The sequence below is a fragment of the Fusarium verticillioides genome, chromosome 9, assembly GCF_000149555.1.
Source record: "Fusarium verticillioides 7600 chromosome 9, whole genome shotgun sequence".
In the NCBI taxonomy this organism is placed as follows: domain Eukaryota; kingdom Fungi; phylum Ascomycota; class Sordariomycetes; order Hypocreales; family Nectriaceae; genus Fusarium; species Fusarium verticillioides.
This window is the reverse complement of record NC_031683.1, coordinates 1327368-1342289: the sequence shown is the minus strand read 5'-3', so window position 1 is coordinate 1342289 and position 14922 is coordinate 1327368. Positions and strand designations below refer to the sequence as shown.

The 14922-nt window shown below is 49.4% G+C and overlaps 7 protein-coding genes across 9 annotated transcripts; 4 read left to right on the top strand and 3 right to left on the bottom strand.

Moving 5' to 3' along the window:
- The first annotated feature begins 25 nt into the window (after positions 1–25).
- On the top strand, positions 26–2181 carry FVEG_10462 (hypothetical protein). 2 transcript variants are annotated; one of them, XM_018899619.1, is made up of 3 exons: positions 26–48; positions 138–568; positions 625–2181. In XM_018899619.1, exons 2-3 carry the CDS (start codon positions 528–530, stop codon positions 1580–1582), a joined length of 999 nt encoding a protein of 332 aa, XP_018757715.1. In that variant the 5' UTR covers positions 26–48; positions 138–527; the 3' UTR covers positions 1583–2181. The 2 variants fall into 2 exon arrangements, with proteins under 2 accessions (XP_018757715.1, XP_018757716.1); XM_018899620.1 differs by lacking the exon at positions 26–48 and having other exon boundaries at positions 129–568; positions 625–1405; positions 1499–1939.
- FVEG_10463 (DNA-directed RNA polymerase I, II, and III subunit RPABC3) lies at positions 293–2432 on the bottom strand. The gene is made up of 2 exons (XM_018899621.1): positions 1922–2432; positions 293–1846 (listed from the first exon to the last, which is right to left on the bottom strand). The coding sequence occupies exons 1-2, from the start codon at positions 2260–2262 to the stop codon at positions 1741–1743; spliced, it is 447 nt and encodes a 148-aa protein (XP_018757717.1). The 5' UTR covers positions 2263–2432; the 3' UTR covers positions 293–1740.
- Positions 2433–2621: 189 nt separating this feature from the next.
- On the top strand, positions 2622–3813 carry FVEG_10464 (elongator complex protein 4; the record flags this gene model as incomplete). The annotated part of the gene is made up of 2 exons (XM_018899622.1): positions 2622–3060; positions 3116–3813. 2 exons carry the CDS (start codon positions 2622–2624, stop codon positions 3811–3813), a joined length of 1137 nt encoding a protein of 378 aa, XP_018757718.1.
- Positions 3814–4018: 205 nt separating this feature from the next.
- Positions 4019–8493, bottom strand: FVEG_10466 (hypothetical protein). Its single transcript, XM_018899624.1, has one exon. The coding sequence runs from the start codon at positions 8160–8162 to the stop codon at positions 5283–5285; it is 2880 nt and encodes a 959-aa protein (XP_018757719.1). The 5' UTR covers positions 8163–8493; the 3' UTR covers positions 4019–5282.
- FVEG_10465 (hypothetical protein) lies at positions 4218–5072 on the top strand (the record flags this gene model as incomplete). Its single annotated transcript, XM_018899623.1, has 1 exon — positions 4218–5072. One exon carries the CDS (start codon positions 4218–4220, stop codon positions 5070–5072), a length of 855 nt encoding a protein of 284 aa, XP_018757720.1.
- A 318-nt stretch (positions 8494–8811) lies between the features above and the next one.
- Positions 8812–10252, bottom strand: FVEG_10467 (hypothetical protein). 2 transcript variants are annotated; one of them, XM_018899626.1, is made up of 3 exons: positions 10082–10252; positions 9269–10009; positions 8812–9202 (listed from the first exon to the last, which is right to left on the bottom strand). In XM_018899626.1, exons 1-2 carry the CDS (start codon positions 10197–10199, stop codon positions 9276–9278), a joined length of 852 nt encoding a protein of 283 aa, XP_018757722.1. In that variant the 5' UTR covers positions 10200–10252; the 3' UTR covers positions 8812–9202; positions 9269–9275. The 2 variants fall into 2 exon arrangements, with proteins under 2 accessions (XP_018757722.1, XP_018757721.1); XM_018899625.1 differs by having other exon boundaries at positions 8812–10009.
- Positions 10253–12010: 1758 nt separating this feature from the next.
- On the top strand, positions 12011–14639 carry FVEG_10469 (mannan polymerase II complex ANP1 subunit). The gene is made up of 5 exons (XM_018899627.1): positions 12011–12573; positions 12666–13345; positions 13406–13725; positions 13778–13873; positions 13931–14639. The coding sequence occupies exons 1-5, from the start codon at positions 12461–12463 to the stop codon at positions 14324–14326; spliced, it is 1605 nt and encodes a 534-aa protein (XP_018757723.1). The 5' UTR covers positions 12011–12460; the 3' UTR covers positions 14327–14639.
- The last annotated feature ends 283 nt before the right edge of the window (positions 14640–14922 follow it).

Here is a 14922-nt window from a genome sequence, read left to right as displayed (position 1 = left end):
TATCTAGAGCCAAAGTTAGGAGATATATGGAGAGCGTAGGTAGGTAAGGTAAGGTACCTACTATACTTGGCCTCACCGAGCAGCGTGGGGCTACCAACATTGGATGTCGCAAGTATCTCGTCGCTGACCCGGTAAAGGCAGAGCCACCTTAGTACTACCTTACTTCCTGATGTAGCTTCACCGAGAAACCCAGACAGACAACAGCGAGAGCCCCCATATTACATCCGGGCAGATACAGGATCTAATCACTCCCGAAGAGCATACAGTAGTACATTTCGAGTGCAGGTCAAGCGCTTGCTCTGCCAACCTCTCATATAAACCGGGCAACTTTGGGAAAAGCCCGCAACTGCATCAACCTTGTACTGCCAAACAGTCGGTACCCTGGTTAGGTACTCAACATTGACATCATCGTCTACCTACCTAATTAGGTACCTATCTATTTGAATACATACGATATCAGATCAGATACGAACCAAGGATATCCCACCAACACAACAGTTCAAGCATCCGTCCTTCCCTGTATCAAAATGGCCAAAACAAGCATCGATCTCATCGATGCAGTCGACATGTATGATTCCGAATTCCTACCACTCTCATATCTACAAGTGTAACTCATCTCTCAAGGTTCCCGTATGCCGAGACTGATCTCGATGCCTTCACCAAAATGAATGCCGGGCTCTACACTCTGGTCTGGAGAGATAGCCAGGGCACATACCCTATTGGGTACATCCTAGACCGTGTGGCCAGAGAGCTGCACCGGGTTCCTGAAGAGGTAAGGGGAGAGATGGAATGCGATGATGAGAAGAAAACTATTGTGCTCTTTCAGGAACCTACGGAGGAACAACGTACTCGTCGCGCAGCGACCCTGGCCGACTATTGGCGGAAGAATGGGACATTCCCTCTTCTCCGTGGCTGGCGCGACGAACTCTGGCCTGTGTATGGACGTAGTGGCGAGCTATTGTTCAGCATGGAACGAGCTGCGATAGGCTTGCTCGGCACAGTGCGTTACGGCGTTCACATGATCGCGTATGTCAAGGATGGGACTGCACCTCACGGCATTCGCCTCTGGGTCCCTACGCGTGCTCAGAACAAGGCAACCTTTCCCGGCATGCTTGATAATACCGTGGCAGGTGGTTTGATGACAGGAGAGGACCCTTTCGAATGCGTCATTCGCGAGGCTGACGAGGAAGCCAGTCTTCCTGGTGATATCGTTCGCAAGAGTGCCAAGTTCGTCGGCAATGTTACATACATTTACATCACGGACGAGGGACAGGTTGGCGAAGGCGGCTTCATTTATCCTGAGTGCCAGTGGCTATACGATCTCGAGCTTCCCAACGATGTGATCCCTCAGCCCAAAGATGGTGAGGCGGAGAAATTTGAGCTCTGCGACGTTGATCAAGTCAAGGTAGATCTCGCCAAGGGTCGATTCAAGTCCAATTGTGCCCTCGTCACCCTCGACTTTTTCATTCGTCATGGAATTCTCACTGACGGAAACGAGCCCGAGATTGAGCAGATCAAGCGGAGAGTGCGCCGCGACATTCCTTTCCCAGGTCCGCATCAAAGCAATTGGCGCTCATTGTGATTTCGATAGACCAGGCTTACAGGGGCGAGATAGAGTCTTGGACTTTGAGAATCATTGGGGGCCAACACGGCGGTTTTCGCATGGGTATCATTAATGTGACCTGGAGCTAGTGGTAACACAAAAGCCCTATAGTGGTGGACAAGTTTGGGCGCTTCTGCTTATTTCTTGACGAGAAGGTACACGTTGTCGACACGGAGGGGGGTCAGTTTCTTGATGGGGCCTTGAAGCGACATAAGAAGACCGCCGAAAGAGCAGTAGGCATTGCTGTAGGTTAGATTCAGTCAGCAAACATGGATATGCCAGACTCGGTGACAAGGGGGCTTCATGTAAGAGACGCACATGGTATTTCCATCGAATGTTTCCTCGAACTTGTAGATCTTTCCATGGCACACGTAGTCATAAAGGTCGGCGGCTGTCGCTGGCGCATCACCACCTTTGCCAACGTCTCGCCAGCCCTTCTCGTCCTCCTTGCTTCCGTCCAAAGAGAGAGTAGTAGACAGAACTACGTGCAGAGTGTCGGAAACAGCACAGGGGAAGAGCTCGATGTTGATGTCTAGAGTCATAACAGTCTGAGAGTCGCTTGAAGTGCACGAAATGCGGGCGACACGGTCATACTTGGACTGATCATACTCAGTCACAGTGAAAGATTCTTCGAACAGAGTAGCGTCGCCGCTCGCCATATTGGGCAGTCGAGAAGAATGAGGAAGAACGGATGGAATGTCTTGAGGGAAGAAGAGTGAGTGCTTTGTATTGATCGTTATGATTTTTCGCGTTGTCGTTCAAAGAAGAGAAAATGTTTGGATGCGGCTCGGAAAAAGTGTGTGGATACCTACCTGGCAGGCACCCTGGGTACCTCAGACTGTACCTAGGTGGGGCACACCTCACACAACACTGATAATGGATCACACTCTCTCACAGCCTACATACTAGGTAAGTTACCAAGGTACAGTAGGCACTTATTACATTCAACTTCTCGGAGGATTACCCATCTGTTGAAAAGAGGAGAAAGAAGGCTACTCGCACACGAAAGACAGAGACAATGTCTTTTCGCAAGCGCAATGTCGTCATTGGAGCTGCCGGGTCTTCATCTCCCATCATTCGACAAGAGAAGTCTCTTGCACCCGGAACAAGACCATCTCCGTTAGATGGACGCTTGACTACCTCTACAGGCACGCAGTCTTTGGATCAGCTCTTGTCAGGTCATGCCGGAATGCCAATGGGAACTTCATTGCTCGTTGAAGAGACAGGAACTACGGACTTTGGAGGAGTACTGTTACGATACTATGCCGCCGAAGGACTTGCCCAAGGACATCAAGTTCACCTCTTGGGGTTTGGTGATGCTTGGAGAAGAGAGCTTCCTGGCCTCGGCAGCCCTAATGGCTTTAAGAAGAGCAGCAAGCCAACCTCATCATCAGACGAAAAGATGAAGATTGCTTGGCGCTACGAGACACTCGGACAGCGCAACGTTCCAGTCAGAGGTATACTCTGTGCGCTTCCCACAAGGACGTAATGCTGACCTGCGACTTATTGTAGATGCCCAAGCACCAACAATTCCCGGACAGACACCGAGCACCTTCTGTCATAGCTTCGACTTGACCAAGCGTCTTGAAAACAGTGCCATCAAGGGTCAGCTGCACACAACCACAGTGCAAGGTCCCATGGCATCGCCAACAAACACGCCGTTCCGCAAGTTTATTGCCGATGTGACATCCAGAATCAAGAGCTCGCCACCCTCTACAGTTCATCGGATCGTGGTTCCCGGCCTCCTGTCGCCTACACTGTATAATTCTGCTGCTAGTCAACCCAACGAGGTCCTCAAGTTCCTCCATGCTTTGAGAGCACTCCTTCGGCAGTACTCCACTCAACTTACGGCATTTGTGACTATCCCAGTCACTTTGTTCCCTCGATCTACCGGACTAACAAGGTGGATGGAGTTACTATCCGATGGAGTTCTCGAGTTGATTCCTCTGCAACACCAAGCTCCGGTTGTGCGGGAGCCCGGAAACGAAGACAAGGGCCAAGGACTACTGCGTGCCCATAGCTTACCTGTGTTCCACGAAAAGGGCGGCGGCCTGGAAGGTTCCTGGAACAGGGAAAACCTGTCTTTCAAGCTGAGCAGTTCCAGTGGGTTGGTAATTACACCCTTCAGTCTACCACCGATTGGAGATGAGGAAGAGCCAAACAAAGCTTCCAAATCTAGTGATCACAAGAAGGAGAACTTGGACTTTTGAAGAGAAGGTAATCTGATGGTTCACTTGCTTTTATGGAGGCCTCTGCCTCAGAGTCTCAAGCTCAGGAGCCTTATCTTATCATTTTCTCCCTACCCCACTCGCCTAAAAATTTTATCGCCTAAAAGCAGCTCCAAGCTCTCAATCTCTCTCTTCTCTTCTTTCTTCTGATCAACATCAACAATCACAAAAGGTATGTCAAAAACAATCTTTCTTCTCTTGCAATTCATTCACGCAACTCGGACACAATGATTATACACTTATTAATCTGTCAATCCCCTGATTTTCTGTGACGACACACAATAAAATTACGAAGACGACTTATGATGTTGTCCTTTTCACACTTGCTTCTGCTCGCTATACTCCTGACGACGCGCCTGCTAACTCGCAACGCTTCGATAGATATTATGGTCTCTCTCGACCCAGCCTCTGTTCGAATATCCAAGATCGCTGGGCGATATCTCATCTTCGATTCCGAGGCTGCTGCTTTCTTGCGTCGGAATGAGAATATCAACGGTACACTAGCCGGAACCGCGCCTCAGCAACCGACTCAGAACATCTTTCTCGGTCTTCCAATCGAACTCCGGCCTGAGGAGGCTGAAGCTTTATTGCATAAGAATGTGGCTTATCTTGTAGACGACGTAGCTGCCCACCACCATGTTCTCCAGAATCACAACGCCGGGGCGAGGAGGCTATACCTCGACTCGCTTAGGACGAGAAAGCAGACAGCACAACAGGTTCTTACTGAAAAGAATGCCCAGAAGGTTGTTGAAGGAGCATTGAAGCGTGGGAAGTCCTGCCGTGTGCCTCCTGGCAATACCGACGACGACACAATCACCACTAGTGAAACTAAACCCGCCGTACAGCAGCAGCAATCTGCCATCAAATCCCTGGGCGTCACCCCAACGTCCAGTGGGTGGCTGATTTCTCCAGAAGCTGAACGGACATACCAGGCCACTAACCCTACGCAAGGCCCTTTGTGCGGCTTTCTACTTACTTCTGGTCACTACACAACTCCCGGCCTTCGCTTTGGTGCCAAGTATAGTGTATATCCAGGCGATCCCTTGAGGTTCCATGCTCATTTCATGGCAAACCAGTATGAATGGGAAGAAGACATTCCCGTATTGGACATCGTAGCAGGAGGTCGCCTCGCCACAGCTGTGAAGAAGGCGTATTTAATAGGGGCAGAACAGCCACTAGCGAATGGTTCACGAGATGACCAACAGATGAGAACCTTTAGTATCGAATGGGCTGCAATGTAAAAGCTTTGAAAATAATAGATACTATCCCGAACATAACCTGACATGATGATTTGAGTCAAAAGATGAAAGTCTTAACCATGTGAATTCATGCCCATCACGTCCCAAAAATGAACAACACAAATGAATTGAACAAAAGCGGCAGGTGCTTGATCAGAGCAAATAAAATAAAAAAGACATTACTGATTCCCTTGAATGTGAGTTTCCAGGAGCTCAGGGGACGAAAACGCGGCTGAAGCTAGTAACCTCCCGGCGGCAACAGACGCATTTGTCAAAGTTGTTCATAGCAAGAGAGACACGGCAGTCGTCGCATAGACTCAGGCATCGACAGGGCCAGACTATAATGGTCCTGGGTGAACTTTGGCATACCACACATTGCGGACCATCACTTCCAAAACCTGATCCCCCGTTTTCCCATGATGTCTCGGAACATGCCGCTGATGCAAACGCTTGTCGCCGTGATAACAAAAGCTGTTCCAAAAGACGCTCTTCTTCGTCAGGATCTAATTTGGTGCTGCGCCCTGGTTGCATGATGCTAGCTTTTGGCTGTAGTAAGCCAGATCCTGGTGAGGCTAAGACTCGAGTGCGTTGCAATTGCTCCATTCGCCGGTATTTGGCGCGTGTCATGATCCCGTCGCTTTGGAGGTGGGCAGACAAGGTCACGGCCTCCTCACGCTCTTCAGGGCTTGTGGGATGTAGAAGGCGTGCTAGATCGGATATTTGCATAGGGGTGTCATGGAAAGGTGTGCTCTCACGACTGATTTGAGGGGATCGTTGAGTAGGTGTTCGTTGGCCCTCGTCGTTCTCGTCTTCTGACTCCCATGCTTGGTAATCCTCCACTCCATCACCGGTGGTCGACATAGAAATGACGCTTGTAGTGTCGAAGTCGTCATCTGAGTGAGGTTCAAAGTCGCCGCTGGAATCTGCAGATCCCCACCAGCCATTTTTCACCCAATACTTGTACAGGTCCTTATCTAGACTCTCCTCGTCTTGGTCTAAGCACACACGCCTGAACTCGGCCTCAATGTCTGCTGTCTCCTCTTTCGGTATGCGTCCATCATTATAGGAAGATGGTCCTCTTGGTCGTGGCTGTTTACGACTAGAGCTTTTGCTCTGGGCGTCCATACTTTTTGGGTGCTGGGCAAGCCAAAGGAGCCACACCGGCTGATATCGGATCCGCAGAGTTGCAAGACACCACAACAAAGACTTAGCGCTAATTCTTGCAATAAGTTTGTTGATACTAAGTAGAAACTCCAGTGCCATAAGCCAACGAGAACTCCTTTCAGACGCGCCAATGCCCGCATGAAGGTTGCGCTCACTGCGTCCTTTCGGTATCTTCTGAGCAGCACGTTCGCGCGCGTACCCGTTGGATGCAATTGATGGACCCCCTTTCACGGGAATCAGGCCGATTGCGCCGATCTGGTCATATCGCGAGTCGGGCAGGCCGCCGCCACCGCCAATTAGTTTTCTTTGCAATTCCTCGGCCTCCTTAAACCGCTGCTCTTCCAACCAGGTGCGTCGTTTTAAACTGATGCCTTTGTCCTCATTTAGGTAGACGGCTTCACTAGCCATAGTGATAGCACCGAACCCAGTTCGCAGTAGAGCCGTGTAGAAGTCCATTTCTCGAGTGATGCGAATGGAAGAGAGCGATACGTTCGCCTGCATGTTTTCATGGGCATGAATTAGACGCTGTCGAATGGTCATTGAAGCCATGTCTGATGTCGAAGGGGCAGAGAATGCTGAGAGTAGCAAAGCAAGCCCGTAGATGAACAAGCATATAGCGGTACCTAGTAGAACAAGTACATGTGGCACAAACCCTATGATGCAAACAGTTGGAAACCTGAGTAGACTCTGAGAGGATGGCTTGTCGAGGTCAAAAGAGATGGCTGCCCATACAATGCTAGCCATAAAGCAGAGACCCCAGAATCCCGTACTGACTAGTCGATACTTGGCTTGCAGATTGAAGACACCGAGAATATGGCTCGTGATATGCGTCATCGAAGATAGCAAGGCAACGAGGAGAACTTCGGGAGAGGTGTTGACCCTTCTCATAACCATTGACCTAGTCAGAGCTATAGCATTTCCAAGCCCTGAGGCTGGGGCATCAGCAGAAGTTGTTTTAGTGAAAAGGTTCCAACCAAGCTGGTTGCTGATAGCAGCATCGGCCTCCGCAAACGCAAGAGATTGTTCGAATAGTGTCATACCTGTCTCCGGTGCGACGGGACGGCCCTGCACGGCACAGGAAACGGTCTCAAGGAACTGACTAAGACAAAATGTTCCGAACAGAGGCCATAGCATAGACAAGGAGCCGGTCAAGTTATGAGCAAAGCCAGACTCATCGGACGGTATCATCCGAACGGCAATACAGGACTGTTCATCGGAGGCTGAGAAGAGTAAGATTGAACTCAGAGAGTTGAGAAAGGCGTTTTGGTGTGAGAACATCAAGTCCGAGCTTTTGCTTGCATTACCCCATCGTAGCTCGGAAAAGTCGGATGAGGTCTGGCACTGAATAGACTGAAGTAACTGGCGCGCCTGTACTACCAATAGGACGATGGGAACGAATCGTAATAACAGTCTTGTTGGCCAACGCAAGCGTAGGCGTCGTCGAGTAGCAGCGAATATGTGTGTCCTGTTGAGTATGACTGCCATAGCTATGCAACACAAAGCCCACTTGCTGGTAGCATATCCAAAGACACTGCCCAAGCTACGGACACTGTCAACGGGTACCCGTCCTATGGGAGCAGTGGCTGCTGTCTCAGACCCCCCCGTACCTAACAAGGGTTCCATTATGTTCTGAATAGTCGGGTCGGCCTCAGCAAGTATGGTATTCGCGCCAACTACTGCTGGTATGTAATTCGAATTGCCGGTCGTCGTCTCGAGATGTTCAGGCGCGGAAATGTAAGATCCAAGCTTCTTAACGAATCGTGGACCAGCCCAGACAAGGTCCTCTAGTATGGGTGCATAGCGTGTAACATTGATAGTCCAGACAGCAGAATTGTACCACGGGCCTGAAGCATTGGCAGAATCGAGCGCTGTGTTGGATGTGAAGCTGGTGAGGGGTGATGGCGCAGAGGGGACGAACTCGTTGGCCATGGCCTAAGGAGTACAGTACTATCGGGCACGAAGTAGTCGGAAGAAGATGGAAGGCAAGGCGAGGAAAATAAAGGCTGCGAAATGAACGCGACGGTCGCAAGGGCGTTATGTTGATAACGAGCCACTGGGTTTCGCCGAGAACATTGTGAAGTGTCCTTGTTTGAAGCGTGGTTTGTTGGCCTAGGGAAGCGATGATGAGGCAAGGCACTGAGCAACCTCAGTGTTAACATCGAGGTGGAGGTGGTAACATGCGGAAACTACTATAGGTACCTATGGACCATCGATGTACCTGCCAGGTCGAGACAAAGCCCCAGACTGAGTTGGACTCACGGATACTGGTAGCGCATCCTCTGGGACCCACTGCAGCGGTCAAACTGTGTAGGAGTGCCTGTACAGTCATGCACAGTGTTATTAAAAGGACATCCATGATATACTCCGTACCCACCTCAGGTCCCCTGCCATGCTTGTACCCACCCACGGGAAGTGGTCCCGATTTCGGCGCCAGACCGGAGGTTAGTAGCAGTGGAGCTCTCAAGCATGGCGACCCTTATAGGGTAACTGCGCTCGATTCTAGGACATGATATTAAAGCTGGCATGCTCATTATCTCTCTCATGTCCACCCACTGGATCAGCAAGTTTTATTAGCACCGCCTGAAATTATCCCGAAAGAGCTAAACAACCTGCTGTGTCTAGCGTTTCTATCAGTCAAGAGTAGCTGAGTTTGTTCAGCGGGACAGGGCCTCAGGGGTATCTTATTATTGAATAAAAATGTTTGACTCGTCTTGATATGAACTTCTCCGATGGTTTGTCTACCTCATTCCCATTTGGCTTCATTCTCAATCGTGTTTCATGATACTTCGAAGAAGATCAATTGTACTCTTCGCCCGAAAGCTACGTCCTACAAGACGATTTCGAGCCAGTGCTTATCCAGTGTGGCCAGGAACGCCCATGATACGTCCGCATCAGGCGAAGGAATTCAGTGGTATTGCCTTAAGAAAGCACAACGAAGTTAAGAAGCTGGCCATTGTAGTCGACAGAGTCTGTGCTGATGTTATTGATTGAACGCCTAGAAACACACATCAAGTTTGTGTCACATGCTGACCTACTATCCAATCAACCCACGATGACTGATTCTTTCAGTGATGCAGCTACTGCAAGATTGGCTCCTTTGCTTGCATGTACGGCACGGGCGACAAGGTCGCGATGCAGACTGGCGTCTGATGAAGGCAAGCTTCCCTTCAGCCAGAGATTTGTGATTTCGTCTCGGGAGGGAAGATAGGCTACACAGCAAGCTGCGAGTATTTGTGAATGTTCAGAAGGAACTGGATCGAGCACCATGATGGGTTCATCATTGTCCGCCCCAGACACCAAAGCCGCAACACCTCCAGAGACAGTATCGACACAGTCAATACCAGCATCCGCGAGAGCGGCGGCGGCAACAGTGATGCAGCCGCTAAGCACATTCATCATGTCCCATTCCTCGCTTCCCTGCTCCACAGCTACCTGACGGGCTTGGTCTCCTTCAATAATGGTAACAACCACATCCACTCCACTCTTGGGCCAACGGTCTGCAATGAGTGCACCCCTGAGAGCTGCTTCGAGATGGGTGCTCAAGTCACGCTCGGTAGAATCGCGTAAATAACCCCTTCTTTGACGAGTTGCAAAAGGTGCGTATTTGACATGCGTAGAGAGGACCATGTGAGGGGAGAAAGGCGCTGATCGAGGTAGAGATCTAGGCCCATGAACGGTGCATGAAAGTTTCATGCCTTTACTACTAGAATCTTGCTGTGATTCAATTTCTAGGTACGCCGATCCAGAGGCGGATGGGGTTACCCCAGTCTGCAAATCTAGTCAAAATATCAGTCAACTCTTCACAATATATGACTACAGTTGCTGAGAGAAGGGTGTTGGGAACTCACATTGTGCCCTGATACCATTTGGAGCGCGAGTCCGAGTGGAAACAACAAACTCATCTGCTTCATAGACAGGTGCCACTGTGATACCTCCAGGGCCATTAATGCGTCGTCGGTCTGCCATTTCGATATTTATTCCTTGTCTCCAAGATCTCTCAATCTGAGGACCTGGATTTTACCTGGAGTGGATTGAAATTCATCGATGCATCAAACGGGGCGCTACGACGCTTAGTCATCACCGGCTCCATCTTCTTACCCTTCAAATTTTCTCGCGGGTCTGCTTCGAGAGCTCTGAACTTTCTCCTCTTCATACACCGAGAGCCTGCTTTCAGTCAACGGATGCCTTCGACAGGTAAAACAAATCTGGATTTGGTTGTCCTGCTCAAATATGTCGTGGCATAACTTGAATGAGCAGCAGGGACTCTCGATTACGCTGATTTAATGAGGTACGTGACGCGCCGCCGCGTTATCCCACACGCGCAACGATGATCCTTCACACCACTGTTCCCGCGAAACCTGAGCGTTTGAACAACATGCACTACCATCTGAGCCCCTTGCGATTTTTCATCTTCCACACGATATCGGTGATGGGGTTAACGCTAACATCGCGAAAGATTTCAGTTCTTTTGCTACCACCTTCAATTACCATGGGTGAAGCACGACACAAGGTCAGTGAGATTTTCTCTTTCCACTCTATGCCCAAACCCCTTCACATGTCGATGATGAGAAAACCTTTCATTCAGTTCTGCTACTGAACCATTGTGATGACTCCCAATTACCAAACCAAGATCTCTGATACACATCTTACTTGCTCTTTCAATATTACCGCCGCTTGCTTCGATCCCAAGCTAACTATGAAACAAGTCCTAGTTGACAATTTTCCTTTCTCTCCGAATCTCGTCCTGGTTCTGCCTGGCTTGACCTCGGTGCTCGATGAAACATTGGTAAGTTGACTGCGAAGATGTAAGGGCAAACAAAGGAGCTGTGTTGCATGATGACACAAGTTCTATCCATTCAACGACTTCTTCTTGACCAAGTCACCCTCCCACACCGTAGGCTTTCTGTGAGAGCCGATGACCGGTTGTGGAGTTGCTCTCGCGAGTGTTATGAAGACTCTAGTGTTCAGGCTGCTGGTAGCTCGTTCTGGGTTATGAGTATCCTGGGCCGGTCGAGATGACTGAGTAAACCGGCTTGTCTGACCTATCACATGCTCCTTTTGCTTTTCTATACTCTTTGTCCGATTCTAGCCTTGGCTTGGACAATGGCTAACGGGTGCAGATTCCCTGTAGCGATCAGTGCCCTCAGCCTATTGTACAGGCTTTTGCTAAGTCGAAAGTGCGGTAAGTTGTTAGTATCTGAGTGTGATAGTTACCTTTCGTAGTGATGAAAAATATATTTCGTCTTCCAATCCGACCTAATTTTATTCCTCTCCGCGAATCTTGTTCTTCGAAGCCCGAGTCGGTTTGTCAGTTGTGATATCAGTAATGCCTAGAAGATGCTGAACGAATGAGAATGGATTTGATGAGACAAGAAATTGATAGCCATGCGTAGCTGGTAGCATACTTCTCATCGACTGCTTCACGTGATTGTTGCTGCCCAGGTATGGATACCTTTTCAATGTAACTTGAGATCGGAGGTAATGGACGCTTGTTTATGGAGAGCCATCCCCAACCGACTGAAGGGCCCGATAACTTGTGCTTGATCTGTACCTACTTGTACTACTGTAGAGTAGCCATGAAGGTTCATATCGTACCTAATCTGACAAGATCTCACTTTTAGAGACAAGCTGTGTGGATCGTATTGGCGTTCAGAGTGGCCTACTCAATCCACCTCAGCCTCCACTGTCTCAAACGAGGTAATGTCGAGTGACCCAATCAAAAGAGCCCCTCAACCCCTTCCCTTGACTAAAAGTAACTGGATACATGCATTTCACAGCACTCGTTTCGCCCTGGCACGCAAGACCTCGTATCCCATTCCCCAAGCTTACCTAGTACTAACCTACCTACTAACTGTACGCTGCCAAAGTACGGATATCTTGGTCGGCATTGGAGCCACCTTGCCCTTGCACCACGCATCACAGCACATATCTATTTATTGCAACGACGCCTACGAGAAACGATACGATACAGTTGAGAGCGACTAAAGCCGCCAACAAACCATTTTGGGGACGACAGGGATCGGGCGCTTGATGCAGACGTTAAAGCCAGCATCACTATTTGGACCCTGAACTTAGCCTCATATCCCCTATCGACCTTCAAAGCGCAACCTATTCGATCGCTCTAGCGACCATCTGGTCCCTTGGCCCACCAGTTTCTTCGAAGCAGTTTCTGCTATCCAACACTCTCGATCGACGCGCTGCAGAGCGTCTCTGCGCAAAAGCTGTCAATGCCATCCTATGACTTGCCAGGCTCCAATTCGAAGATGATGCCCCGGCATCATGCCGCCGCCTTTTCGAATGGCTATCCTCGTGGGAATACCTTTGACATCTCCCCTCACAAGTAAGATCTCATCTCCTGAAATGTCGACTCATCATTTGTACACGACTGGCACAAATATTCGTGGCAATTAGCTGACAGGGCGTCTCAAAAAGGTTCCAGCCGCGCACTTTGACGCCTGCCCAACGGCGTCGCAATAAACTTCTCGTCCGCCTATGCATTTTAGCGGCGATACTGTTCGCTTTTAGTCTCTGGCTTTGGCCCTCCAGCCCCGTGGCTTCGCTGGTATCTTTCGGGCTTCTGTCTACTGGTGGTGCACCAGAGCTCGAGACAGTTCGATACTACGACTTGACCACCGTCCAGGGCACTGCTCGTGGCTGGGAACGCGAAGAGCGGATTCTGTTATGTGTACCACTTCGTGATGCCGAAGCGCACTTGGGAATGTTCTTTTCTCATATGCGCAACCTCACATATCCGCACCACTTGATCGACCTGGCCTTTCTCGTGTCCGATTCCAAAGATAATACTCTAAAGGTTCTTTCTGAGAGTTTGGAGGCTATTCAAGCCGACCAGGATCCCAAGCAACCATACGGGGAGATCTCAATTATTGAGAAAGACTTCGGGCAGAAGGTCAACCAGGATGTTGAAAGTCGCCACGGATTCGCTGCCCAGGCCAGCCGACGAAAGCTGATGGCGCAAGCCCGAAATTGGCTCCTGAGCGCAGCTCTGCGGCCGTACCACTCCTGGGTTTATTGGCGTGACGTAGACGTTGAAACAGCACCTTTCACCATTTTGGAGGATCTCATGCGCCATAACAAGGACGTCATCGTTCCTAGTAGGTTTATGTGAAGTAAAAATGCTCGAAGATGAACCCCAATTTCTAACTTCTGTCCAGATGTTTGGCGACCGTTGCCCGACTGGCTTGGCGGTGAACAGCCCTACGATCTGAACTCATGGCAGGAGTCTGAGACAGCTTTGGCCCTCGCCGACACACTTGATGAAGATGCTGTCATTGTTGAAGGTTACGCCGAATATGCCACATGGCGTCCTCATTTAGCGTACCTCCGTGATCCTTTTGGTGATCCCGATATGGAAATGGAAATTGACGGTGTTGGGGGTGTCAGTATTCTGGCAAAAGCCAAAGTCTTCCGATCCGGTGTTCACTTTCCAGCCTTCAGTTTCGAGAAGCACGCCGAGACAGAAGGTTTCGGCAAGGTATGAAATCACTTACCCTACCAAACAGTCGTCATTAACATGTATAAAACAGATGTCCAAGAGAATGGGGTACTCAGTCATTGGTCTACCTCATTATACCATCTGGCATTTGTATGAGCCTAGTGTGGATGATATCCGCCACATGGAGGTGAGTATCCCTCTACTATAGTAAACAAAAATTCCTGTATACTGACACCGAGTACAGGAGATGGAGCGGGAACGACTTGCCCGGGAAAAGCAGGAGGAAGAGAAGAAAAAGAACCAACAGAAGATCAAAGAAGAGTATAGTGACACCCGGAATGAGTGGGAGAAGGATAAGCAAGAGATGCAGAATCTGGCAGCTCAGCCAAAGCCCGTCAAAGACACACAGAAAGCTCCCAGCCGAGATGGGTTGGCCCAGCCCCATAATCAACAACCTGGTTCTGGTAACCAAGCCAAGGCGGGCTCGGGTAATGCCGCTCAAGGCGACATCAAAGCGCAAGTGGTCAAGCAGGAGGGTAACGCAGCAAGACAAGAAGGCAAAGCGGTTCCAGATGGAGACAAACGAGCTGCTGTTGGTGCACAAGATGTGCCCCAAGCCAACCCAGGGGCCGCTCAATAAGTCGGTAATGCTGCTGCTTGAAGAATCTCCGTTGATATCTTCTCTTGTCTTGTTTCCTTGATCGCATACGATATCTACTTGCTGTATAATAGAATGGATGTCATCGGAGTCGTTGGTTGTGAATTTGTACACTTAGGCGGAGAACGGCAGACAATTAAAAGGTGTGGCCATTGGTAGATCGCATTGGCGTTTGGTTGGGAAGGATTACTTGTTATCAATATCAAAGATAAAAAAATCACACGCTTTAATGATTACCTACCTAACTATACTATTGTTGACAAATAAGAAGAAAAATAAATAAAGCATACTGACTTTGGTTTAATGTCAGGTCGTATTTAATTGATTAATTGATTTTTACAGGATTATGGCCTCATATAAGTAGAGCTTCCCGAAAGACTTACCTGGAAGAAATGTGTTAGTATCCTCGTAGACTCTTGATGCATTCGTGCAATCCCTGAATTGTCGCATCTTATAGATATGTATGAAAGCTTGCAAATGAACCCCTTTTCGCATAGGGACTGCACGAGGTGGAACTGCCCGTACACTAGTAGTAAGGTATACGGCGGTTCTTTAGGCAGCCCAAGGACGCCATTGGA

Excerpts from the sequence above, each read along its gene's own strand:
- FVEG_10466 (XM_018899624.1), bottom strand. The coding sequence starts at position 8,162 with ATGGCCAACGAGTTCGTCCCCTCTGCGCCATCACCCCTCACCAGCTTC.
- FVEG_10467 (XM_018899625.1), bottom strand. The coding sequence starts at position 10,199 with ATGGCAGACCGACGACGCATTAATGGCCCTGGAGGTATCACAGTGGCA. Across the intron at positions 10,010-10,081 it reads AAATGGTATCAGGGCACAAT|ATTTGCAGACTGGGGTAACC; the intron begins GTGAGTTCCCAA and ends TATTTTGACTAG.
- FVEG_10469 (XM_018899627.1), top strand. The coding sequence starts at position 12,461 with ATGCCATCCTATGACTTGCCAGGCTCCAATTCGAAGATGATGCCCCGG. Across the intron at positions 13,346-13,405 it reads CAAGGACGTCATCGTTCCTA|ATGTTTGGCGACCGTTGCCC; the intron begins GTAGGTTTATGT and ends ACTTCTGTCCAG. Across the intron at positions 13,726-13,777 it reads AGACAGAAGGTTTCGGCAAG|ATGTCCAAGAGAATGGGGTA; the intron begins GTATGAAATCAC and ends TGTATAAAACAG.
- FVEG_10463 (XM_018899621.1), bottom strand. The coding sequence starts at position 2,262 with ATGGCGAGCGGCGACGCTACTCTGTTCGAAGAATCTTTCACTGTGACT. Across the intron at positions 1,847-1,921 it reads ACATTCGATGGAAATACCAT|CAATGCCTACTGCTCTTTCG; the intron begins GTGCGTCTCTTA and ends TCTAACCTACAG.
- FVEG_10462 (XM_018899619.1), top strand. The coding sequence starts at position 528 with ATGGCCAAAACAAGCATCGATCTCATCGATGCAGTCGACAT. Across the intron at positions 569-624 it reads CTCATCGATGCAGTCGACAT|GTTCCCGTATGCCGAGACTG; the intron begins GTATGATTCCGA and ends TCATCTCTCAAG.